Source organism: Protopterus annectens, chromosome 1.part2 (assembly GCF_019279795.1).
Source record: "Protopterus annectens isolate FY-2018-M chromosome 1.part2, PAN1.0, whole genome shotgun sequence".
In the NCBI taxonomy this organism is placed as follows: Eukaryota; Metazoa; Chordata; order Ceratodontiformes; family Protopteridae; genus Protopterus; species Protopterus annectens.
In genome coordinates, this window is record NC_056727.1 from 1,204,448,630 (window position 1) to 1,204,476,045 (window position 27,416).

A 27,416-nucleotide genomic window follows, 5' to 3' on the forward strand; every position below is an offset into this window, starting at 1 on the left:
GATTGTTTAATTGATGAGTATATAAAAGAGAATGTGCATATTTGAATATTTGTTCCATTGAAGGCGAATTGCCGAGGTACCAGGACGGATGTATAACAAGGATTAAAGTTATTTCTCTTTATCTCACCTTTTGACTGCTTCTTTCGCTGGTGTATTTTTGAATATTTTGGTGGATTCGTGGTTGTTGTGGTTTTTTGTCATGGAGATATCTTTATTAACAACCTGAAATATGTATCAAATTACAGAAACATCTTAATATTTCAGTTACTTAAACATGAACAGTTTCATAACACAAAAAACTCCTTCACAGAAATAAATTATAACAGAATCCACAAAACCTTTTCATAAACCACCTTTTAATCTCTTCCACATCCTTTTTATTGACTCACTCTTTAATGCAGAATATATCAGCACTACAGCTATTCCGGGCCTGACACAGATGACATGCATAACCCTAAAAAGTTCCATTTCTGAAACATCTCCACAAAACCCATATATAACTGTATTCATTGTTCAAGTTTTCAGATAGATATGCCTGGATTCTTTTTAGGCCAAGTCCCTAAATCCTCTAACCTAGAAAAATCAAAAAACATGTTGCGATATTTAGACCAAACATCCCAAAACAACTAAACGTTTCTCCAACTGCCTCACATTTCACTTCATCTTTTACATCAGTTTAATACAGAACAATCAGTACAAAAAATACTAAATTCTCAAGTCATAAGGAATATACATCGTCTGCCATTTTATATCACTTCCACTCCTAACTGTTCAGGAAGTAACACAATAAATTAAATAAAACTTTTTATCTCACGAACACTGTTTTCATAAAGAAACCTTCTTTCAAAAAGACAAAGAGAAGGTCCTCCATACCAAAATAAATTGTCTCATTTTATCCAAAACCTGTCTCCATGACTGCATCATTATATCCACGCCACCATAACTTACTCCTAACAACCAAATATGTTGTCTGAATAAGTCAGCACTCCTACCCTTAGTCTACATCCAAACAAATAATCTGTATCTTCCTTATTAAAATACAAACCCACCAACCACAACACTACAACAAAGTCTGCAAAATACAGTCCGCCCACTTCTCTTCTTTTATTATTTCTTTCAAATCAGTGGCATAACTCAAAACAACTAGCAACTCTTCATATCACATATCAGCCATTCAGCTATCAGTACGTGCTTCCTGACCTTCAACACCATGGTGTTCAACAACAGAGGGATATGGACGCATCCTGCTTAACTGAATTTCTCACATTCGACCTCACCTAACCAACCACTAAACAACAGCACCACCTTGTTATACTCAAGTACACCATATATATGCCCTACACATTTTTTATCAAAATCGTGATTTAACAAAATAAATTAAAGCTCTTCCCCTGACATACTATATTATTCTTCACTACCTTTAGGAATTATCAATAAATTTCTATCCCAACCACTCCTATTACAGAGACTCCTGATTCCAATATATTATCAATACTTTATTAATCCTAATCTGCATTGCTTTCATAAAAACTGGATAATCTTTGTCTAACAAGCCCAAAGGTCTTCACATACTCAATCTCTCCATCTTTATTCTCTCCCAAATAAACCAAATAAATGCTGCTACCTCATAGCAGGAGATCCTAACATTGAACTGACATTACCAAACTGTAGGCATGTGTGTGTTTTCTGTGATAGACACATATGTTACAAGGGCAGATTTTTTCAAAGCCAGATATGGCTGCAAATATTTAATACAGTTCTAACTATATATAATGTCAAAGATCCATACAGTTGAATTACACAACATCGAGATGAGAACAGCGAAAAGCAGTTTAATCAAAACCTTAAAATAATGATACCCGGAACATTGAACTATACAAGTTACCAGAAGTCCAGTCTTCACTTAAAGGAACACTGCTCCGTTTAAAGACAGCCTACACTAAATAAGTATGAGTGGTTTTGCAAGAGGGCAAGCCCCCACACCCCCTGTAAATTTTATATACCAACTCTGAGACTGCATTATAGTGAGAAAAGGGTAACTGTCCCGATACTCACTGTAATGCAATCTCCATTTCAAACCGCTTATACTTATTTATTGTAGGCTGTCTTTAAACAGAGCAGTGTTCCTTTAAGTGAAGACCGAACTTCTAGTAACTTGCATAGCTCAATGTTCTGAGTTTCATAATTTTAAGGTTTCGATTAAATGGCTTTTCGCTGTTATCGTCTCAATGTTGTGTAATTCGACTATATGGGTCATCGACATTTTGAAGCAGACCCATATATATAGATATATGTGTGTGTGTGTGTGTGTGTGTGTGTGTGTGTGTGTGTGTGTGTGTGTGTGTGTGTGTTTGTGTGTGTGTGTGTGTGTGTATATATATATATATATATATATATCTATATATATATATATATATATATTAGATAGATAGCTAGATAGATATAGACGATATATATATATATATATATATATATATATATATATAGATATATATATAGATATATATATATATACACACACACACACACACACACACACACACACACACACACACACACACACACACACACACACACACACACACACACACGTGCACACACAAATATAATTGTTATTGTCTTTCCTAATAATGTTGTTTATGATAATGCTTAAGATTTTAATGTGTAAGTATAAAATAAATGTTGCATGTGATCCAGGTTTAAGAATGAGCTCATGGTGGAACAGAATGTACTCATCTGTGCTGCTAGTGACCATGTTTGGCAAAGTTCATTGGGTGACACAGACTGGATCAACCTCTAACTGCTGAGTTCATACATATATACATCCAAATGCAATTCTGGTGAGCCACATTTCAAAGTGAGTTTGGGGTTAAGAAGTTTCTCTCTCCCCACCCCTCTACTTCTCATTTTGGCAACGTGTGAAAACCACGTGTTAAGGTTATGATGATTTAGGGCCATAGCTAGAGATGGGTTTACAGTGATAATGACTGGGTAATCATCAGCGGTGTCTGAAACCTAAGGTATAATGAAGAACCCAGGGCAGGGCACAGGACAGATAATTGGAAGTACTTTTGTGGACTCTTAGGTCAGGATGACACAGGGTGGTTAACTATCTGTGCTGCTTCTGAATCAAGTTTAGGAGTAAGCTTAGAGCTACACTGAATGGAATCCATTTGTACTACTGATGGCCAAGGTTTGATGTCAACTCTGTGGCTGATGACCCAGATTCGGGAACACACAGTGAAAGAAGCTGACCAACCATCTGTACAGACTATGCTCTAGTTATGGGAATGGAGCAAACCAAAAAAGACACGCAAGTGGATCCAGTGCAAGGCTCAAACCAAAATGTCAAAACAAACAAAACGAGCCAGCACAAAGGTTTAGGCAAGCAAAAAACGACTTTATTGTGGCATGTTATGGGAATGAACACAGGGTGACGGCTAGACAGTGAGTATTAATCTCTGCTTCAGTAACCCCAAGCATAGGGCAGAAAATAAAAAAAAACAGAAAATCAATCCCAGAGACGGTCAGACAAATGAGTTTAATAAAAATGATAAACGCTTTTGTCCTTTAATAAGTTACTACTTCCAAAACAAATGAAGTTTGTGTAACTGAGTAAGCTATACTAAAGCTCCCAGATTACACCCCAGAAAAGCACTTGTAAACAGCAAAGTCTCTTCTCCATAGTAAAAATTATATAACTGACTAACTTGGTAAAACCATAAATAGTAAGAGCAACAGGCAAGTCCAATAACACAGAATCCCCTTTTTCAAACTATTACTGTACTAGAATACATACATCAAGTCACTTAGCTAATATATAAGTATGTCATTCTTTCAGTCTTAAATATCAGCACTTGATACTTAACTTTTTGACAGTCAGAAGCAGCAACATACTTCACAATTCTTGTAGGTCGAAGCCAAGGCTAGACTTCAAAGATGAGCTCAGGAGTCTACATGGCTCTTTTCTCTCTATAACAGCTATTTAATAATGGAACCAAAACAAAAACAGAGAAAAGGGAAGTAGGGGGCTGGAAGGCAGAATACTTAGCTCTTATAAAATAGATTCTTTATTCTGAAGGTTGTAACCTCAGATGGCCTAGACAGCTGTCAAAGCCCTGCACTTGTAGCCCCTTACCCTGCAACACTCAAGTCACTAAGAGTCTTCCCAAACTTCATAATTTTATAAAACGAGTTCTGGAGATGTAGCGATTCCAAAAGCCATGGTGTACAAATGGAAACTGGTATACAGCTTCAAGATCAGTGACTCCAAAACCGTGAAAAAACAGATAAAGTACATGCCAAACTGCATAAAAGATTGCATGGTAAACTAGAATTAAAATATGTTAAGACGATCTGGAAGATCATGGCCATAGATTTTAATATAATGGCACCTAAGGTACTTAGAAGAAGGAATGCTGAGCCTACTATTATAAAGGAATTTAGCCTTTAGCAAAAACACTTTAAATAGTTCTTAACATTTGTTTTTTCAAGATGACTGGCTCCAAACTGCTGTCTACTTTTGGTTGTTTGCACTCCAGTTATATAAGAGATTGTTTTTCCAAAATGGTTTGGCATATTTTCATGGATGTTTCATGGAATGATACTGGATGAATTATGTACAAGACACCTTAAAAGTGTGCTCATTACTTCAAAGGCAAATAAGTGTGCACATTGACATTTAATGGAAAAATCATCTTAATGTCATTTCTTATGCCACAACATTAAAAGAATGAAAATATCAACTTTATATAGAAGCACAAGATGAAGTCATAGTAGTGTGCACTAATTACTTGATAGCACTTACTTTAATCCTCTCTGACGAAAACTGTGAAACTGAATATTGTGCAAATGTTGTCATTTGTCTGCTCCTAATGATAATTTAATCAACCTACACGTCAAAAACTCTGCACTGCTTCTAGAATTTCTTATACAGTTTGCTAGACAGGATGCTTAGATACTTACCCTTAAATAGCACACTGCAGATGTTGCATGTGTCCCTCTACACAAGTAAAATCTAGGTTTTTGTTATAGCATCTAAAATGGCAGAAAACTCACTTTTGTTTGAGAAGTATGCCTAAATATAAATTTAGTTTTATAAGAACGGGTACCATACTGTTTACTAAGTAATTTGTTAAATGCTTTGCTGCTGTCATAAGTGACAATGCATGACTTGTTGAGCGCAGGAAGACTTTAACGTGCAACAGTACATGTTAGTTAAGAGTGAGACGGTAGTAATGAAAGTTTTGGTATTGGAGCTGAGTGTTTGCCTGTGTGTTTGTGTGTTCACAAGTGTTTTCAGATTGGGGTTAGAGTATGGGCTATGGAACAGCAGAGATGTTTTGGTATGCTGGGAAGATGGCATGTGTGTGTGTGTGTGTGTGTGTGTGTGTGTGTGTGTGTGTGTGTGTGTGTGTGTGTGTGTGTGTGTGTGTGTGTGTGTGTGTGTGTGTGTGTGAGTGTGTGTGTGTCTTCCTTAGGGGGTATTATTAGACAAAGGTTGTTTAGTGCCCTAATGTTTAGTGTTGAGCTTAGGAGCTGGGAGAGGATTAGGGTTAGGGTTAACATACATGACTAAGGTGATGCAGCAGAGTGAGTATATACAAAGAGTGAGGGTGTGGGACACAACCTTCACTTCACATCAGGAAGTACAGGGCAATGCAGCCTCCGCCCCCCCCCCCAAAAAAAAACCACTTTACATATTTATTTATTTATTTATTTATTTATTTTACTTTATTTTTGTTTATTTTATTTTACATTTATTGAATGGAACAGTCTGACTGGATATATGTCCATTTTCAGTGGAGGCCCGGGGAGAAAAGCTCCACATACCAAAAAAGGGACAGCACATACATCACTGAGTAATAAACTCAGGCAGACATGTTTAGAAAAATATAGACAACGAATACAGGCAGATATCAACATACACAATGTGCAGACTTACATCTGATTGGCAGAGACGTATCAGAAAATGTGGACATAGAATACAATCAGATTTAATAATTCACAATGCTTAGACATTCAAATGCTATGAGGCATAGATGCTTGACTAAACAGCAGGTTGGGTAGCAAGATATGTATTAGTGAAGTTGTTAGTCAGGTTTAAAACAAGAGCACAGCCAATGACATGTGAGGTATTTTTTCAGTTCTCTTTTAAATAGGGGTAGGTGAGGTTTCCTTGGTAAGGTAGATTTCAGATTTTACCAGTTGAGTTGGCAAATATAACATCGCCTGCAGAGTTGTTGGATTTTTGGGTCAGTATCAACAGTTTATCAGCTGAGCATAATGGCCTGGGGGCATTATGAGGGGTGAGAATATTTTTGAGAGCAGGGGTGTTATCAGGTTGATAAGTATTTTATGCGCTACTATAAGCTGGTTGAACTGTAGAAGGGTAGGATACTCTAGCCATCCCAGTGCTTTGAGGTTCTGGCAATGGTGGGCCCTAAAAGCCATGCCAGTAGCGAATCTGGCTATATGACTGTAACATCCTGATAATTTGTTGAGATCGGTTTTGGATAGGTTGGTAAGTACAGGGGAGGCATACATAAGGATAGAGAGGAGGTGTAATCTTGCAATAGCTACCCTAGCTAGAGGATGAGGAAAGGTTTGGCTCTGTACAGGGAGCCAAGTTTTTGTTGACGGACTTAATAGTGTGATTTACATGTTTATCAAATTTAAGGTTGTTGTCTATTATTACGCCTAGAAGCTTTGTATGGTCATCAGGGGAGATAATGGCATCGTTGCTAGATTTGATGTTGAAGGAAAAAGGAGAAATTCTATGGTTAGAGGAGAAAAGTAGTAGCTTGGTTTTGTTAGGATTTAGAAGCGGGCGTCGATTAGCTAGCCATGTTTCTACTGTGTTGAAAGTGGTCTGGGTGCGGGTTAGAAGATGTGTAGGAGAGGAGGCGGAGCATATTAGCATTGAGTTATTTGCATATTGAATGCAGGTGGCTCCTGGGATGGTGGTGTGCAGATCATTAATAAAGACAGAGAAAAGAAGGGGACATAGTATGGACCCTTGTGGGACACCTAGGGTTTGAGGAAGTTGGGATAACAGCTTGCTCTGCCATAAGACAGCCTACTGTCTATCGTTTAGGTAGGAGTGAAACCATTGTATTGCATGTTGGTCTAAACCGATGGTTTGTATGGTATTGAACAGTAGCTGATGGTTGACCATATCGGAAGCTTTTGAGAGATCTAGGAAGAGTGCTGAAGATAGTTTGTTGTTGTTATGATGAAGACTGTTGACATTAGAAAAAGACAGAAGAGCCGTGGTGGTACTGTGGAATCGCCTAAAGCCATGCTCAGAGTTGGCAAACTTTCCGTTTTGAATAAGAAAGTGCATGATTTGTTTGTGTATGCATCTTTCCATGATTTTAGCTAGTGGTGAAAGAATGGCTATAGGTCCAAAGTTAGATAATTCTGTGGAACTTCCTCCTTTATGGAGAGGTATAACGTGAAAATGTTCCATATTGCTGGGATGGATCCTTCTGAGATGGATCTGTTGATCAGAATAGAAATGGGAAGTGCTATGGCATCAGCTCCTTTTTGAAGATATTCAGCTGGGAGGTGGTCGGCAGCTAGTGTAGTAGGTTTTAGCTTTTTGAGTAAGGTCCAGATCAGGTTGGTAGGTACGGTTTGAAAGGTAAAGGTGGGTTGGGTGCTGGGTGGATCAGGGCTAGATGTGCCAGAGCTGGTGTTTGTGTCCGATGGAGTGAGATGGGTAGCTAGAAACTGGATAGTTTCAGTAAAGAAGGAGTTGAGGCTATTTGCAATTTCAACAGGGGATTTATCAAGGGCAGCTGATGGGGTAGGAGTTGCGGAACAGCCTGGGTGAAGAAGATTGTTAATACCAGCCCAGAACTTTTGAGATTATAGCTGATATTTTTGTTGTAGGAGGGTGTAGTGATTTTTTTTTTTGTGTAGAATGACAGATTTTTTGGTCTGATTCCTTAGCTGCCGGTATCTTACTTGGTCCATAGGGGCTTTGGTAACATGCCACCTGGCCCAGGCGTTGTTTCTTGGTTTCATTTTGTTTTTTGTTTCTTTAGATAACCACGGTGCAACTGCAGCTTTTACATGGATGGTACAGGTAGGAGCAAGGTGGTTAAGGATAGCCAGAAATCTGGTACTGAAGTGCTCAGTTGCTTCTTGAAATGGGAGTCATTTTAAGACATTCCAATTACATGCTTTGAGTTCATTTTGGAAGTTGTCAAGGTTAAAGTTCCTGACGTTTCTTACAGTTTTATAGGTGGGCTGGTTGGGAATGTCTGCTTTGAGCCTAATAATATAGGTAAGGCAGTGATCACTTAGATCATTGGGTAATGTCCCTGAATTGTACTTTAGGGGGTGGCTGTTAATAAGTATCCAATCAAGATACTATGTTTGACTCTATTTTTGCTAAATCTGGTGGGGGTGGTAATGATCTGAGTAAACATGTGGAGGTTTAAATGGGTGGAGGGAGTTTCAGAGGAACAGGTGTTCCAATCAATGTTAAAGTCCCCCAAGACAATGGTTTCCTGGGGATAGTTAGAAGCTAGCCAATGTAAGATATTTTCTAGAATATTATCATTCTTGCCGGGTGGAATATAAATGCAGACAATGTATCTGCATTTATTTTTGTTTATTATTAGTATGGTAATTAGAATTTCTGCATTGCCAAACTGGGGTAGCTGTTGGATGTCAATTGTTATTGTTAGGGTAGATCTGGTCCAGTCTAAGGATGTTGTACTGTGGGGGGGGGGATTATTTCATTATCTTTGGTTATTGGTATTAGCCAAGTTTCTGTGAGGCAGAGGATATCAGTAAAATATATATATATATATATATATATATATATATATATTTTTTTTTTTTTTTTTGTTATGATAATCACATGGGTTAATACAAAAGAGTACATGGTAGGTTGGGCTTCTATGACACACACTTCCTTAACATTAAGTAGACCCTTTTTTACAGAGCACCTGTGCTTTAGGTTCAGGGCTCCTCGGCAAGGAAAGAAAGAAAGAAAGGACATCTTAGTCACTGATCACTGCTGATTTAAGTGCTATCATGCATGTCCAGGGTCTGATCGTATTATCTTGGGAAATAAATGGCATTCCTAACCTGATGAAGGTGTTTGGATGCTTAATACAGATTCCTCTAATCTGGTAATATTATTTGTTGTTTCAAGAGGTCAGCTTAACATCTGCACAGCATCTCAAGTTACCCATCTGTGAAAATACATTATTCTGTCACCTTTTTCTCAACTGTAGGATGGAAATAAGGGTCAATGTAGGTGTATGAGTACTGAGTAATGCTACCTTTGTTGATTCTGTTGATAGCAGACCATATGGGTGGGTTACACAAATGGCATTGCACTTTATATTTTCTTCCCACGTTACATCCAGTCAGATGATTTTGCCTGGATATGGGAAGCTGGATAATGAAAGCCAGTGCTATCATTTAAATTACAACTGCAATGCAATGAGGAATGATAAAGTTGTTCTTTATCTCCAGCTAAACACGGTTTTCTGTTTAGATAATCTCAAATGAATTCCCACCTTGCTTATTACATTAAAAACCAAAGCTCCCTACTAAGAGTTGCAGAATTAAACACAGCACAAATGAATTCTAATTATTATTCCTTTAGGATTAGAGCAATCTTGCACCAAGCGTTTGCTTCCTTGTATTCTAAACATGTTTTTTTGTAAAAAAACAAGAAGCATCTGTCTCAACTGCTCTTTCCAAACTGATAGAGGGGTCTATATTATATGCATGAAAGTTCATATAAGCGAATGCTCAATCAGTGAAAATCCCGCACAACGAAAACAACACCCCCCCGCTAAATATATTTTCCAACTCCAAGATCGCACTACATTGAGGAAAGGGCAAAAACTCTGATCTTCACTGTACTGCGATCCCACAACATGCACCTCCATGTCCGGGAGTTTTGCTCATTAGAGCGTTCGCTTTTATGAACTTTCATTCATATAATATAGGCCCCAATAGAGGCTTGGTTGATAATGCTGGCTTGGCCCCCTTTACTGTGCCTGATCTTAAAATACTATCTCCTTGGACTCTTGAAAAGTTTCCTGTTTAGACACCTTTCCTTGGGAAGTTTGTCTTTTTTGAAAGTTCCAGTGCCCTTCTTGTTGAGTAAATGAGAAATACCATGATTACAGCATAGGCGTCACCTTCCTCTGAAGAGTCCCTGCTGGCTCCCACCTCAAAGCCTAATAGATATAATTTCTTGCTAGATTCTTACCTATATACAGCCATCACAAATGTACAGCACATTTTTTGTGATGATGACTCTAATGGCTTGTCTTAGGAAATATTATACTTGTGTTTCTGCTCATTGGTCAGTTTGGGCTTGTAAAGGGTAAACTTACAACTAGAGCAACAGAGAGGTCACTTACATACTTAGACAGTGTGACTCGGTCTTAAGACAAATTCTTAGATCATATTTCATGGAGTTTTCTTTGAGATGAAGTGAAGACCTCTGGGTTTTCATCAGTGTCAATGTGTTAACATTTGTCCACAGTGATTCTGTGGCATACTGTAAAGTGACTGCTGCTCATTCTGAATCCATACTTGTATTATGTGGCACTTAACAGAGATGCCCTCTTTCAAAGTATGTATTTGACCTTTCCAAGGAGGTGTTTGTTCAGAGTATTAGAGCCAATTCTAAGACCAGAGGTATGTCAACTGGCCGATACCACTGTAAGATTAACAATTATGGCAATGATGTTTTGTTTATATTCAAATCCCTTCTAATTTTCCTTACTACGAATTGAAAACATTTGTTTCCCATTTTGAAGCCTTTCTTGGGTATATCATAAATTCTCTTAAGACAAATATACTTTTGATCCATTTTGTACCCTCATCTAGATTCAAGAGGGAGGTGTCTATTAGCTGGTTAGAAATTTCTAAGAAATATCTTGGAGCACATATAAACATAAGCATTGGATGATGTCATACATAGTTAATTCAGTGCCTCATACCCCTGATGTTAACTAGACAGGGGCTTGTTCAAACTTTTAAGTGTCACCAACTAGTCAGTCTTGGTCATGCAGCAAATTTTGTCATAAATCCTCTAACCATGACAAACTCTGGTCCTGCCATTTTAGTGCCAGTGTGCAAAAATAAAGTGTACGCTCACAACTGTGGGCAGTATAGAGGTATTAAACTCCTGTCATATTGCACCAAAGTAATGGAGAGGTTGACTGATAAATGAGCACGCAGTGTCAAAGAATTTAAAACTGGATATGAGCAGTTTGGATGCAGTGCAACCAACACAATGTTTGCAATGAGACAGATAGCTGAGAAGAAGTTAGAGGTGAAGAAAGAGTCCAACTTGACATTCCTAGATTTGGAGAAGGCATATGACACAGTGCCAAGAAAGCTGATTTGGACAGTCCTGAGGTGGTACAAAGTAGAAACACTGGTAGAATTAATATAGCTATGTACAATGACGAAATAACACAAGTATAAACAGTGTTCAAACTCACAGAAGGGCTCCCTGTGGAAGTGGGTGTGCATCACAGTACAGCTCTATGCCAACTGCTGTTCATGCTGGTGATGGACTACATTAACAAACAGGTCAGAGGGGACAGATCAACAAAGCTGTTGTATGCAGACAATGTGGCATTACAGGTACACTCTGAACAAGAATTTCAGCAAATGATAGGGGAAAGGAATGCTGAACTGAAGGCACATGGTATGAAACAGAGTATAGATAAGACAGTTGTAATGTCAGCAAATGGGGAAAATCAGAAGATGCCAAAAACAGAGATAGAAGGGAAAATACAACAGGTTAACAACTTCAAGTATCTGGAGGGGTGGTTGAGTACAAGGGCAGTCTGAATGAAGAGGTCAAAGCTAGAATCAGAGGGGCTGCAACCAACTGCCACAGAGTGTCAGGAGTAGTGTGTGACAGAAGAATGCCAAAGAAGCTGAAAAGTTAAGGTGTACAAAATGGTGGTTTGACCAGTATTACTGTAAGATACAGAAACATGATCAGTGACGGCAGAGCAGCTGAGGAAGCTACAGGTAATGGAGATGAAGTGCCTGAGACAGGTGGTAGAATGCAGACTATGAGACAGACAGGAAATGATGGCATCAGAGACGAATCACAAGTAGTTTCAATTGCAGAGAAAGTCAATGTGTGTTCATTACAGTGGTCCAGGCACATATGCAGGAAAGCAGAAGGCAATCTGGAAAAGATTTGGGACCAACAGGAATAAGGCAAGAGGAAACAAGGACATACAGCAAAAAGGTGGATAGATTTTATGAGAGAAGACCTCTGACAGTCAGCTGTGACTGTTAAAGAAGGTAGGAGCATAGGGCTGAATCGAGAAAAGTCAGCGACAGTTTACAAACATCCCCACCTGATGCAGAAAATGGGGAAAAAGGGGGCCGACGATGATGACAATAAATCCTTGGATAGGTTGATAACAAAAGTACTTTGGGATAAGATGCCATGCTGGGTATCATTTAGATTTCTGCACTTTCCAGCACTATATGCTAAGCTGGGTACTCCAAACATTCTGTTGCATTCTTTGGCATCAAGTCAAGAAAATACATTCCAAGGGTTTCTTCATGGTTCACTTGGTGATGATGTAGAGGTAATTTTAGGGTCTGATTTTCATCTTCAATTAATTGAAAATGTATACATGTTTACATGCAGTACGCCTCTTCTTTTGGAAACTGTCAGGAAAGGAAATGTGACAATCATGCCCCTCCCATAGTGCAGAGAGATAAAGATCTAACAGTGACCCAGACTGCCCTTGTTTGGTTAGCGGGTGTCAGACCTGGACAGAATGGAGTAGAAGGATGAGAAGGAGTGGCACACAGCTCACCAATCCTGGGGCGAGGAAGGTATGCTGGCTTTCAGCATTGTTGACACCCACTGGAAGCTCTGCATGATGCTGCCTGAAGGGTCTGGCCTAAAGGGAAGTATTGCCATGGTATAGCCATATAGGTCATAGGCAATCATGTGGAGAAGCTTGTGTGCCCCTCCCCCAAAAGGCTAGCAGCACGAGCATCCCTCAGAAGCTGCTAGGAGTACCTGGGGTAAGGGAGAGACCCTGAGGTCTGCCTGGATGATGATCCCATAATAGGCTGTTGCTTCACAAGGGGATGAATAGGCTAGTGATGGCTCTCATCCCCAGAGGTATAAATGGGAGAGATAGGTGACAGGAGCTGATGTTCAACAGGCAGAGGGGTTAGAAAAATGCACCTTAAACCACAGTAGTAAGACAGCCTTGGATTGGACACAATTCCACTGCAGGGCACATACACACACACACACGCACCCACACACACACACACACACACACACACACACACACACACACACACACACACACACACACACACAAAAACTGCAGACAATTTAGAAGACTTTCAATTCACTTATCCAATGTGTTTGTGATGTGGGGAAAAAGTGAAACCCTGGAAAAAACCCATATGAACACAGAAAAAACATGCAAACTCCAGAGAAAAGGCACCTCAGTGAACTGAACAATGGACCTCCAAAGCAGCAGAGCTGACTGTGGTACATTACTTTACATATTGGCAATATATGACACAGGCAAAACTCTCCACCTAGTCAGCCCTTCTTTCTTCTACAAACAGCATACAGCTGCCCCTTCTTGCCCTTTTTCCAGTGTTATAACTGTTCTAGTCACTCTTGAATGTATCTGTGGACTTACAAGACATACTCTTCTCTACATGTTCAAGGTATCTCTCCACTACTTGTTCAATGAAACATTACTTCCAAATGTTAAGAGTAAGTTACATGCCCTCAGTCTTATTGTCATAGCTCCATCTTCTTTTTCCGTCTTTACTCTTTAAAGACTTGTGTAATCACACACCTCACAGTGACTTATGTACACATATTATGCCCCCCCTCTTTCTTTTATTCTTATCTAATGTTCATAAGCTCATAAAAGACTGTTGATCCAGTGGAATATTTGTAGTCTAACCAATAATCCCACCATTTACTAAGACATGACTTAATAATACCATATCCTGACCTTGTTTTGGCCCCTTTTCTTAAAGGCTAGAAGACCCATGCTGGGGGTGTGTTTACAATTTCCCATCCAGTTGTCCAATTTATACTTAAAAAGGGTCAGGAAACTACTCTGCCTAACCTCTGCAGAGAGTGTGTATTCCATGAAAGAGGTATTCTTTGAGAAAGGTTTCTGTTTCACCAACGATTCCTATTTATGTTTCAGTGGGTTTATGTCTCTTGGGTGAGTGTTCAGAGTGGTCTTTCAAGGCTCTGTAGGAAAGGCAGAGATTGCTTCTCAGTTGTTAGCAGGAAATGAGAGAGTGACAGTGCTTTAAGGCAGTCTGGTCTATGACACTGGATTAAAAACTGATTTCATCGAACGGCTTTAACACCGAAAATGCCGTTGATAGAAAACTGTTTTGTGGGGGGGGGGTGCCCCCCACCCGTTAAATATATATACCAGCTCTGAGATCGCACTACAGTGAGGAAAGGGCAGATTTGCCAATCTTCACTGTACTGTGATCTCACAAAACTGATTTCTATGAACAGCATTTTCGGTGTAAAAGCCGTTCAATGAAATTAGTTTTTGATCCAGTGTCATAGACCCAAGGAAGTCTGGTTAACTCAAGGAGGAGATGCCTTTTTTTTTGGTAAGAAGATGCTCTAATCTCTTGAGCTGGGTCATATGGTTAGCCAAATACATACCAAAGGAGCATTATATTCTGTTATGGAGAAGTAGAGAGAGAGAGAGAATAACTTCCTTGGATCTAGAATATAAGTTGCTATGGCTAGTCTGGCTGTATAAAATGATTTCCTAGTAACAGTGTCACATGGTGGACAAAGGATCACTCACAGTTGATGAATGTTCCCAAATCCCTAATGATACGTTGATCTTTAGGGGAGTATCACATATGTAACAGATGCAAGAGTGCGCAGGTTTGCCAAAGGACAGAATGTTGCATTTTTTGGCATTTAGTTTAAAGCCGTGGACCAAGCATGACTTGTTAACATGAGTTAGGCTCTGTTAGAAAAGACATAGGTCATCTACGAAATATATGAGAGCTCTGAGTTTGCAGTCACTGGCAAAGTTCATCAGCCACAGGCCTTTGGTATCTGCTTTACCATCAGCGATAGATACCAAAGAAAAGTGGTCGCAGAACCAATTCCTGGGGGCACCACTAGTAACCCCTTTTTTAGCTGAGAATGGGACTGCATCACTAACAGATACGATTCTATAGGTGAGCCAGTTTCCTGTCCAATGGGTAACATAACCCTTTCAAACAAATTGGCACTGAAAGAATGTGAAGAGGAACTGAAAGAGATTTCATACCTATCTGTCAGGAGAAAACCATTCTTTTATCATAGTTTCCTCTTTTCTGAACACTTTTAATGTACTTAATGTCCATATACATATGAAGGAAGCCGGAATGTACATTTGTGGCCTGGCAAACAATCTGTATGATGGCAGTGCAACTTTCTGATTTCATTAATCAAGCCTTCCATGACTAATTCCCTACATTTTATTAGCTTGGTCAATTTTTTTTTCTATTTCTGGTCTGTAGTTCCTCTCTTCAGTTACTGTCACTCTCATATCTTTTTCTTTGTTTGTATTCTTCAAAGCAACTGTAACCAGCTGGAATTTCACCTTAGGTTATTAATATGGTGTTTCAGTTCTAAGACACCAGAGATGTCCATCTTCAATCCTGAAGGTACTCATATTTGAAACTCTCTTTCTTTAGCCATGGAGGTGCAACACATGGCACTTGGATGGATCAATATGGTGGTGACTGCCCTCAGACTCATCACATTTGCCTGGGTGTATTTATAACAAATCTGATGAATTATAGGTACAAACCCTGACCTTTATGTGTGTGTGTGGGGGGGTATACATCACCATCTTACCACTTATAACAGCTCCCCTCAAAACTGTTGACAATTCAGAATAAGTCATTGTGGCAGGGAGGTATATCACCTGGAAATTTCAGTTTTCTTTCTTACTCTTGCAAGTATGTGATGATGTTTTAATGACATCATCCCCCATTGTAGGAGGTATGTGGTACTTGTACATGATTTGATTCTCTTAGCACCACACTGGAATGTGTATCTGGACAAAATTATTGCTATTTTTTGACATAAGTGATAGGTCTTACCTGCCTCCTTCATTACATGAAGTTCATATACCAGCGGTCTGACCTGCCCACAGTCAGCTTCTAGAAGGTTGTGCTGTATGATTTTCCCATCTTATAGCATTTACACACAAAACAGGTAAACAAGATATCCATTCAGCAACTGAGTGGTTCAGGACAGTTAATGAGTTTGTAAATGATAAACATACAGCTGGCCAGTGCTTGAGATCGCAACACCAATAGACACTAAAGAGGAGGAACTGGCTTCATTTTGATGTACCATTATAACTGTACCTCTTTAGTGTGATGAGAGAGCACATGGGGTAAGTTGTTGGTTGCTCTTTACTGGACCTTACCAGGAAGCCCTGTATGCCAAGTATTACTGCCCACTATGTTGTCAGTGGGTAGTTTACAAGGACTGAATACTGTCCTGCGCCATCTCTTAAAGCAGCAGTGCTGTTGACATAATGCATATTGTTGTTACATATTGTGATACTCACTATGAGTACCATTTGTTTCACAGTACTCTGTCAGACTGAGCAATTGATTAATGAGTGACTTTCTTAGCAATGCATTTTAAAATACTTATAAATAATTAAAAATTAAAAAAAATTATAAAGATGTCTGATAATATTAGTTAACACACAGTATCTTAATTTTCAGAAAGGATCAAATGCTTTTAACAATAGATTGTCCTAAATAGATAATCATTTCTCCTCACATTACACCACCACTGGAGCTTTAAAAGTGTGCCTCCCTCAGATGAAGATGGGACCTCTTAGATCTTCCTTACCGACAGAGATCATGTTCTCAAAGTTCTGTACCATCACCTCCCTGTGAAGTGCCTTCTCCCGATTACTCAGCATTCTCCACTCTGCTCTTGAAAACTCAACAGCAACATCTTTAAAGCTTTTTGGCACCTGAAAGCACAAACAAAGAGGTTTTGCCCAGACACAGAGGTATAAATAAGAATGTAACAAGGTGTATTAACATGTGGTACTGAAACAATAAATGCTATTTGCTAAAATTAACAAATTTTTTCCCTTCTTCCAGGTCAGTGATAGTTATCAACTTCAGCAGTGGGTTAGCAACCAGGATAATCACTTCTACTCATGACAAGTGAGGCATACAAATATGAGCACAACTGTGTGCAAAAGCAGTTCTATGTGTTTGTAACGCAGTCACATAACTGTGTAAATAGTGAGAAATATTCCTTCCAAATACTCCTTTTAAATGTTGAGCACAGAAGGTGCTTAGAGCATAGAAGCAAAAAGTTAAGCAGGGTAACCCAGACTTCCTTATCCCAGGAAAAGAATCTAGCTCATTGTGTGGGATCCTAAAGCATGTTGGATATAAAGCTCTTGTATTAATACAAGTATCCCATTAGCTAGCTCAGCATTCTGACCAAAGAAAGGTTTAGACTGCAGTCAGTGGTGAAAATGCATATTATCAGACAGCTGAAATCACAGTATGCCACTCTCTCAGTTACAGGTACGTAGTCATAAGCGCTAAAATATTTGTAGCTCATTCTGATTAAAGCATGGATTGAGAAGGAAAATCAGTTTAAAAAGTATAGCCAGAGTCAGGATAAACCTCTGGCTAATAGTTCTCGACTACACACTCGTGTGTAAACTGGAGGAAAGTATACCTTCACAATGTCTCTGAAATTTAACAATGTGGTGTTTACACTCACAATGTACACTGTGTATTGTACAGACCTATACAGTATATGTGACACTTTGTGTGTGTGTGTGTGTGTGTGTGTGTGTGTGTGTGTGTGTGTGTGTGTACTACCCAAATCTCAAACAGACCATTACTTCAAATGTGTGTGTGTGTGTGTGTGTGTGTGTGTGTGTGTGTGTGTGTGTGTGTGTGTGTGTGTGTGTGTGTGTGTGTGTGTGTGTACTACTTAATTCTCAAACAGACCAATACTGCAAACTTGTTAAACAGATGTGGATGATGCCATATTTCTGTGGGACCTAATCTTAACAGTTAATTTAATACACTCTTCAGACAGTGTACCTTTCTGCAGTTTCCATTCCCTTAATTTTTAACAATATCTCCACAAATTACTAAGGTCATTGTAGCCACACAGTGAAGAAAAGCACAGAAGGTACATGCTTATACATAGAATGCGGGTACCATAAGGCGTTTCACTAGAAGAAATGTTATTCACTGTTTATCTGTGGAAGATCAGCACACAAGACTAAACCTATGAGCTGTTACCATGCTGGTCCCTGTAGTCTAAAGGGTAAATGCTTCAGACTTCATTTGCCTGCTCTGTGACTCAGCAAATCACTTAACTTGAAAGTGTTCCCAGGCTGAATCTGAAAAGGGACCACTTGGATCAGTTCTATTCCCTTTTCAACTAGTCCACATATATAAATAAATAAATAATAATTAAACAACTTAAGTGACAGTGACATCCCTTAAAAAGTCTGGTATGTGAAACAGGCAGATGAAGTTAAGAGTGGATACTCTATTACAGGAGGGAAAAATCATAATTGCTATGCAGCAATTCATTAATTTGCTGCATGAAGGTTATGCTAAGAAAAAATTTAAAGCTGAACCCAATTAAATTACCTACCATGAAAACTGGAAGAGTTGTTGGAGGTTTACTAATCACCAGGGTAACAAGGGCCAAAGAAGTCATGCAATTTGATAACCTGGAGGTTGTAACATATACTGAAGTTTTAAGTAAAGCTCTAACACAGATGAAACTTAGGCCAATTATTCCGTGATTTTTCCACATTAGGCCAATCATTGAATATAAGACCCCCCTTTGGTATATATCTGTCCAGACACATGCAGTAACTGGAACATCCACAGTGATACCTTACTCAAAAGATACAAGGCCTAAACAACAGTTTAACTGTCAGCATATCTCTCAACATCTCAGAAAAATAAATCTGGACAAAGACATAAACAATGAGGGGACAAAAATAAGGACAGTTTTTAAATATTGCTCTTACAAACTTAAAAATTTGACAGAATAACAGGTTTTACATTAACATGGATTTTCTGAAGGGTATGAAGTTTGAGACTGAAATGTCTATCGCTATTTTCTGAATTTAATCCTCAGTAATTTATCATTGACTTACCAGAAAATCAAAATGTTTTGAGAAACAGACCAAAAATATGAGGCAAAAATCTGGACAGCTAAGATGTATGTCACTGACTCAAAGCCCTATTACTATACTCAGTATCCCTCAGACTGATAAGAGGTGACCTGTGTCTGGCATACAAGGCATCCTCTGATCTAATACTGATGGATTTACTACACATTGCAAGCCAAATGACATTAGAAATTCTCAGTCTAGGGATCTAAACCTCTTCTGTACATCAAAAGAACGGTTTGGTGGAACAAGTTATATCTTGCAGAGGACGCTGCTGCTCTGAAACAGAATCCCCAGTCGCATAAAACAAAGTTCATCTCTGTCCATATTCAAGGGCAACTTGGATCTATGGATGGATAACAGAAAATTTACCCCAGGACTGCCCCTACACTACTAATGGACAGAGGTATCTCCTAAAAGTTTTATCCAATGCATGGATCCCCTCAGATTATTTATGGTATGATCTCAATTATACTTATTAGGGGTAATATATAATTATTGATCATGGGATAGGTAATTTGAGCACAGAAAAAGAAAATGGATTTCTTAAAATGGCCTGCAAGGACAGCTGGCCTGTACTTACCTATGAAAATTGTTTCTGAGGCAAATGGTAAATCTGGAATGCTACTGGGAGTCATACCAAGCAGAAATCCAGAAGTCATAATACTCCTTTATACACAGAAGTAGGCTTTTTTTTGGAGTATTGTAATACTCTTTTGCATTTTGACATTAAGGCTCAGAGCAGTAAAATACAGGCAAACTAAAAATTTTACTTGGAAAATTGGCAGTTCATAGGATCATAAGTGTTTACTAGGCTAATGACCAAAAGGGCCTTTTAAAGCCTAGTCATGCATCCCAAATCTCTGAAAGGTGTATGCTTGATAAGTATAAGCAGGGGCTTGGGAGATGAAAAATTTACAAACAGGGGCCTGAAAGATGACCCATTTACAGGTTGCCTGTGTCCATTAGAGACATAGGTGCCAAACCAGGGATGAATGTCCTGTTCCTCATCCAATTGTCCAAGTTACACTTGAATTTGATTAGGGGGGAACTCTGCTTCACATGGATGGGGAGCCTGTTCCAGGGACGGCTTAGTCTCTGGGATACATACTTGTCTCTCCAGTAGGTCCTATTTATATCACAGGGAAGGTTTAAGTCTTTAGAATGGGTAATTCTGGTGCTGTTTGTTTTCCAGATATGCAGGAGGTCCATCAGAGTGGGGTCTAACAATGCACTGTCTCAAGTTACATCCACTCAGATGATTTTACCTGAATATGGAAAGCTGGACAATGAAGGCCAAGACTGAATACAGGGATAGGGCCTTGAGGCAGTCTGCATAGGACATGTTACTTACACCCTGTATTCTTTTAGTGAGGAACCAATGTGGATGTTCCAATTGTTGAATATGCCTGGTTAAGTAGATACCAAAGGCGCATTGCACTCAACAATAGGTCTGATGTGCAGAATACAATGTACAATCACTTCCTTGGACCTAGATGCCATACCTTTGTTTATAAGTTGAGCAACACAGAATGATTTCCACACTACTGTAGACGTGATGGTCAAAGGCTAGATTACTGTCTATGTGTGCCCCTAAGTTCCTGACTACTGGGTCAGTTCTAAGGGGTGTGTTGTCAATATGATAGTTACCAGGGGTGGATGACTTCCTGAAGGATACTATTATGCATTTCTTGGCTTTTAACTTTAGTCCATGGCTCTTACACCAGTTGTTTGTCTGTGTCAGTCCTTTCTGGAGAACATTTGTGTCAGTGTGGGATTCAATGAGTGTGCCTAATTTGCAATCATCTGCAAATTTAGTCATCCAGAGACCAGTGACATTGACCTTGTCTTCAGAGAAGTAAATGGCAAAAAGGAACAGTGCAAGGATCGATCCCTGAGTAACTCCACTTGTGAATGGCCTCTTTGTAGAGGTGAACTACTCAATTCTAACTTCCTGGGTCCTGTCTGTCCACCAGTTGGCTATTCAACATGTGGCATACAGGTCTGTACCTAACCTCTTGAGTTTGTCAACAATGCCCAAGTGGAGTATTGTGTCAAATGCATTGGCCAGGTCAAGGTAGGTAGTGTGAACCATTTTGCCCTCATGCATTGCTTTGATGACCTTCTCAAAGATGTCCACCAGGTTAAGTAGGCATGATCTGCCCTTGATGAAACCAAATTTGGTTGGTTCTAGTGGCTGGAGGTTTACTATATCATTACTGATCATTTCCATGATATTCTTTCCATGGCTTTGCATATAAGATTAGTGAGACTTATGAGTCTGTAGTTTCCAAGGTCTGTAGATGGCCCTCCTTTGTGCAGAGGGATGACTGTTGCAGTTCTCCAGTCATGAGGCATGAAGCCTGTTTGGAGGCTACACACAGTTAAACAGGTATTCCAGAGGTCCTGACAGGTCATGTTTCATGTTATTTAGAAGGCATTCTGGAATATTGTCTGGGCTCATTGATGCAGTATTCTTGGCCTTAGGGAAGACCTGTTTCCTAGTGATAGCAGAGGAGCTATATTTGATGGTATTTTGTGGGGGAAAGATGGAGCTAAAATAGTTGGCCAGTAGGTTTGTTATATCTTCTGGCTCAGTACAGGTGGATCCATTTACAATAAGCTCTGCACACAATTGTGCATGGCCTTTGAGGTTGCAGATACAGCTAAAGAATGTCTTGCTGTTTTTCTTGGCCCAGGAGTCCAAATTTACCGCAAATTTGGTTTTAGTAAACTTCATTTGCCCTCTGAGTTGTTTGTTTAGTTTGACGAGAGTGCTTTTATCGTGCTGGGCAATGTACCTCCTAATTTCTATCATGATTTTCTTCATTCTGTTATACAGTTATTGATTTTGTGATTCCAACAGGGTGGCTTTTTTTTTGAGTTAGTTCTGTACTTCTTCCTGGTGGGTACAGCTGCCTGTATGTAGTTATTAGCATGCTTGTACAGAGTTTCTGTGAACAGTTCTGCATAGGCAGCAGTGTTTTCTCAGGGTTTATGAGGTCTTGACATTTTGCCAGGTTATACCGTAACAACAGGAAATTAGCCTTAGAGTTGTTCCTGAATATTCCAGGGTTAGCTGGGGGTTCAGGTTTTATTTTTACTTCAGAGGAGACCATTTTGTGGTCTGACTTTATTAGGGAGGACATTACACTAGGGAGTGTGCACCACTCTCCCATATTAGTGAGGACCAGATCCAGTATGGTTGCATCCCTGGTTAGTGTAGTAACAATCTGATCAAGGGAGTCTGTGTTTACAAATCCAGGAATCTCTGCGCCTGTATGCTTGGTGTCATACAGGATTCCCAGTTAATAGTGGGGAATTAAAGTCACCCATGAATATGATATTGGGTTGGATAGTGAGCGTTTCCAATAAGTTCAAATACATGGTATGGATTTCAGTGTTTCCAATAAGTTTAATTACATGGTATGGGTTTCCTGGATCACAGAGGGGGAGCTATAGATTGCAAAGAAGTGGTGTTTTATTAAGCCTATGGGGATTTTAACATGGAGTAGCTCAAGTGCATTATTCTGTTTGACCAGCCTTGAGATATGTTTATTTTTGATGTAAATCAATAGACCTCCACCTTTAGTCCCTGCCTGTGTAGTAGCTAGTGTAAATGTGTGGAAGGTATTATAACCTTGCACTGTCAGTGTGCTCTCCACGGCTTTAAACCATGTCTCAGTGACTGCACAGATGTCAGCATTCTCTAGTGTAAAGACAGCTTCTAGGGAGTGGAGTTTTTTACTTAAACTCCTAGCATTGATCAGTAATACCTTTAGATTTTCTTGGTTTTTATTTGCTATATCAGAAGTACATTTTTTTAGGCAAAGCCAAACTGAAAACGCTATGGGGAAGACAGTGTTTTAGCTAATGTTTGAAAACCAAGAGGTGAGAGGTGAAGACCATCCCTGGCAAAGCAGGGACAATCTCCTTCCATGCTGACAAATATTGCATCCCCTTAGAATGACACCAGAAATTAAGCCAGTTATTAAAGTTAGTCATCTTTTGTTTGTATTGTGGAATCATCCTTGGAGAAGGTAAATGCTGTTCAGTGCTAGGCACATACCAGCCTGGGACACATATTCTGAGAGCTCCATGCTGTCTCTCTTCACATAGTCTAAGGAGGTATGTCTCAGGTCACTTACACCCACATGGACTATGACTGAGTCATACTGGTACTTCTGGTACAATGACCTGAGTTTGTATGTAATGTGGTTGCTGACCATAACCTGGTAAGAGGGACAAGAGTGTGTCTCACAAAAGAGTCTCCAATGACCAGAATGTTGGATTGTGTAGTTGCTTGCCTTACGGGCTTAGAAGTAGAGGCTCTATGAGATGTAGCTGTATGTGTTGATGCGGGTGTTGTTTTGAACGTGTGCATTCAGGGCTGCTGAGGGTATTTGTATGTGTACTTCATCCAGGAAGTCTTTAGCATTTAGGAAGGTTATATTTAAGTGCCTCAGCATATAAGGGTCTATATGCCTGCTTTGAATTATGTATAATGGGTGCAGCATGTGTACTACTGAGAACCTTATTGACATTAGGAGTACTTTTAAGTGAGAGCTTTGCTCTCACTGACATTGTGTAAATACATCTCTTACATACCATATCAGTTTGTTTGAGAATTACAGCAAACAACCAAAAGTTTAGGATACAGTGAAGAAACACAGCAAACAACCAAGGGTTTAGGATAAAATAAGTTTGAGAATGAATTGGTTGTCAGTAAACATAAAACAATTTCTACATTACATCAGGATGCCCGTATCCACCAAGCTAATAATGGAAATCGTGGGAAAGTTCATATCCACAGCAACATATGCTTTTTTATTGGTTAGACAGTTGGAGTGAGAATATAAAGCAATGTCAGGAGTATCCGGTTTGCAACTCTGGGACAGTGCTTGTCACTGCAAATTAGTTGCCCTGTGTACAACTAGGTATTGGTGAAATGTCAGTCATGCTTTTACAGTAAATATGTCAACTCAAGGTGACTGTGTCTAAACAGGACACTGCTAAACACTTGAGGGGAAACTAATAAGTAGACCCTTAGGCAGATATTCTGAAGTTAGAAACAAATCAAGCAGTACTTACTAAAAACAAAGAATTAGATTGTCATAAATGATGAAATGAGGGGAGTCACGGGAAGTTCTTCAAGGGTTCCAAATGGAACACAACAGATGTGTTTGTTTCTTTTCTCTTTTTTCCAGAAATAACTAAAAAGTGATGGAATTTTGGTTTTCAAGCTTTAAGGATGTAATTCTATTATTTATTTATTTATTTTACATTTGTTGACTGGGATAGTCCAACTGGATACATGTCCATTTTCAGTGGATGCCCGGGGAGAAAAGCTCCAAGGTAGAACATCCAGTATAAATCGCAAAATGATTATATGTTACACACAGTTTACAGGCTCCAGTTGAGCAAGCAGGTAATATAATCATACATTTTTAAAACAGTGTTGACAAATAGACTAGGCAATGTAACATGATTGCAGACTATAGAGGAGGATCTAGTCAGGTTTTGAACAAGGACATAGCCAGTGAGTTTTAAAGTATAGCTTGAAGCATTTTTGAACTGAGAAAGTGAGTGTTCAAGAGTAAGATCAGCAGGAAGAGTTCCATGTTTTGCCAACAGAGTTAGCAGACAGAGAGTCCCCAGCAGAGTTATTGATTTTGGATGTTTGACCCAGTAGTTTATTAGAAGAGCGAAGTGACCTCAGGTTGCTGTAAGGGGTGATGATATTTTTAAGTGCAGGTGTGTTATCAGGGTGGTTGAGAACTTTATGGGCAGTTATAAGCTGGTTGTACTGAAGTAGGCTAGAACATTCTAGCCACCCCAGAAGATTTAGCTTGTGACAGTGGTGGGTCCTACAGGCTGTGCCTGTTGCAAATCTAGCAATATGGTTATAACAGCTGGAGAGTTTGCTAAGAGTGGATTTGTTTAAATTAGTGAGTAGAGGGGAGGCATAGAGAAGAGTGGAGAGTAGATGGGAATGAGCAATAGCAGTCCTAGCAAATGGAAAAGGAAAGGTTTGATCTTATAGAGGGAGCCAAGTTTTTTGTTAATGGCTTTGATAGTTTGATTGACATGGATATCAAATTTGAGGGTGTTGTCTATTGTGGTGCCTAAGAGTTTGGTTTGCACATCTGGGGAGATAATGGTACCATTATTAGATTTTATGGTAAAGAGCAGTGAGGAAGACTTACAAGTGGGGGAAAAAAGAAGCAACTTTGTTTTGTTAGGGTTTAATATCAGCTGACAGTTAGAGAGCCAGTTTTCAACTATATTGAAAGTAGTCTGGGTTAATGTTATTAGATCTGTTGGGTAGGTGGCTAAACAAATCAAGGTGGAGTCATCCATATATTGGATACAGGTAGCATTTGGGATGACAGAGGGAAGGTCATTAATAAAGAGAGAGAAAAGAAGGGGTCCTAGTATGGAGTCCTGGGGACACCTAGAGTGACGGGTAGACGGGTTGATAGTTTGTTCTGCTATAGGATGGCTTGTTGTCTACCACACAGGTAAGATTGGAACCACTGAAGCACATGGCTATTTAGTGAGAATGCCTTAAGGGTGTGCATGAGTATTTGGTGGTTGACCATATCGAAGGCCTTGGAGAGATCTAAAAAGAGGGCTGAGGAAAGCTTGCTATTATTTCGTTTACGGTTTATGGTGTTAGAGAAGGATAGCAGGGCTGAGGTGGTACTGTGATGTGGCCTAAAACTCTGCTAAGAGTTCACCAACAGCTTATTCTGGGTAAGATAATGCATAAGTTGTTTATGGACACACTTCTCCATAATTTTAGCCACTGGTGACAGAATAACTATAGGTCTAAAGTTTGACAGTTCGAAGGACTTACCTCCTTTATGGAGTGGTATTACATGAGATATTTTCCAAATGGAGAGGATGGTGGCTTCAGATAAAGTTCTGTTGATTATGATGGAGATGGGGTATGCTATGGCATCTGCTGCTTTTTGCAGATACTCTGGAGGGAGTAGATCAGCTGCTAGAGTAGTTGGTTTTAATTTCTTAATTAGAGATCTGATAAGTGATGCAGAAATGGCTGAAAGCTAAAGGAGAGTGGGGTATTAGCTAAAGGAGACTGGAGTATTAGCTAAAGGAGACTGTGGTATTAGCCAAAGGAGAGAGGGGTATTGTCTGTGGCAGAATTTGTGTTGGAGCAGCTGGGTGCCAATTGGCTGACTAGGGATTGGATAGCCTCTGTGAAGAAACTATTGAAGGTATTTGCAATATCCTCCGGGGATTTATGGTTGGAAGCTGATGGGGAAGGAGTGGAGGACTGTCCTAGGTGAAGAAGTTTGTTTATTCCTGCCCAAATCTTTTGAGGTTTGTTGTGATGTTTTTGTTGAAGATGGTAGTAGAAGTTTTTTTTTGTCTAGTATAATAGATTTTTTTGTGTGATTCCTTAGCTGTTGGTATTGGAGTTGATATAGGGGGTCGTTTGTCCCATGCCTTATTTCTAGCTATGATTTTAGACTTGGTCTCTTTTGAGAGCTATGAGGCAGTTTATGTTTTAGTTCTAATGGAGCGAGCAGGAGCATGAGAATCAGGAATAGTAAGGAATACGTTACTGCATCGTCCAATGAAAGGTGCTTTAGGACTGACCAATTGCAAGCTTTAAGTTCATTTTGAAAATTGGTGGAGTTGAAGTTCTTATTATTTCTGAACATTTTAAAGGTGGTCTAGTGGGGGATTCCACCTTGTGCTTGATAATGTATGTAAGTAAGTGGTCACTTAGGTCATCTGGGATAATGTACGTAAGTAAGTGATCACTTGGGTCATCTGGGAGGGTCCCTGACTTGTACATATAGGGGTGGCTGTTGATATGTATCCAATCTAGGATACTGTCTTTGTTATTGGATTTGCCCATCCTGGTGATGGAGGATATGAGCTGCATAAATCTGTGTAGGTTTACATGGGTTGTAGGAGATTCTGAGGAACAGGTGTTCCAATCAATGTTAAAATCTCCAAGCACCATAGTTTCTTGGGGGTAGGTACTGGATAACCAGTGGAGGATGTCCTCTAGGATGTTTGTATTATTACCTGGGGAATGTAAACATAGACAATGTTTATGCATTTGTTATTGTTAATCTGTAGTTTGATCATAAGAATTTCTGCATTATTAAACTGGGTTGGCTGTAGGGAGATCGTAGT

The 27,416-nt window shown here is 39.4% G+C and overlaps 1 protein-coding gene across 1 annotated transcript in view; it reads right to left on the bottom strand.

Moving 5' to 3' along the window:
* Positions 1 to 27,416, bottom strand: part of LOC122792444 (zinc finger protein 540-like) — a 143,833-nt gene that overhangs the window by 104,714 nt on the left and 11,703 nt on the right. The window contains exon 2 of the mRNA XM_044060232.1: positions 16,919 to 17,045. Within this exon, the coding sequence (XP_043916167.1) occupies positions 16,919 to 17,045 (127 nt within the window). The remainder of the gene's footprint in view (positions 1 to 16,918; positions 17,046 to 27,416) is intronic.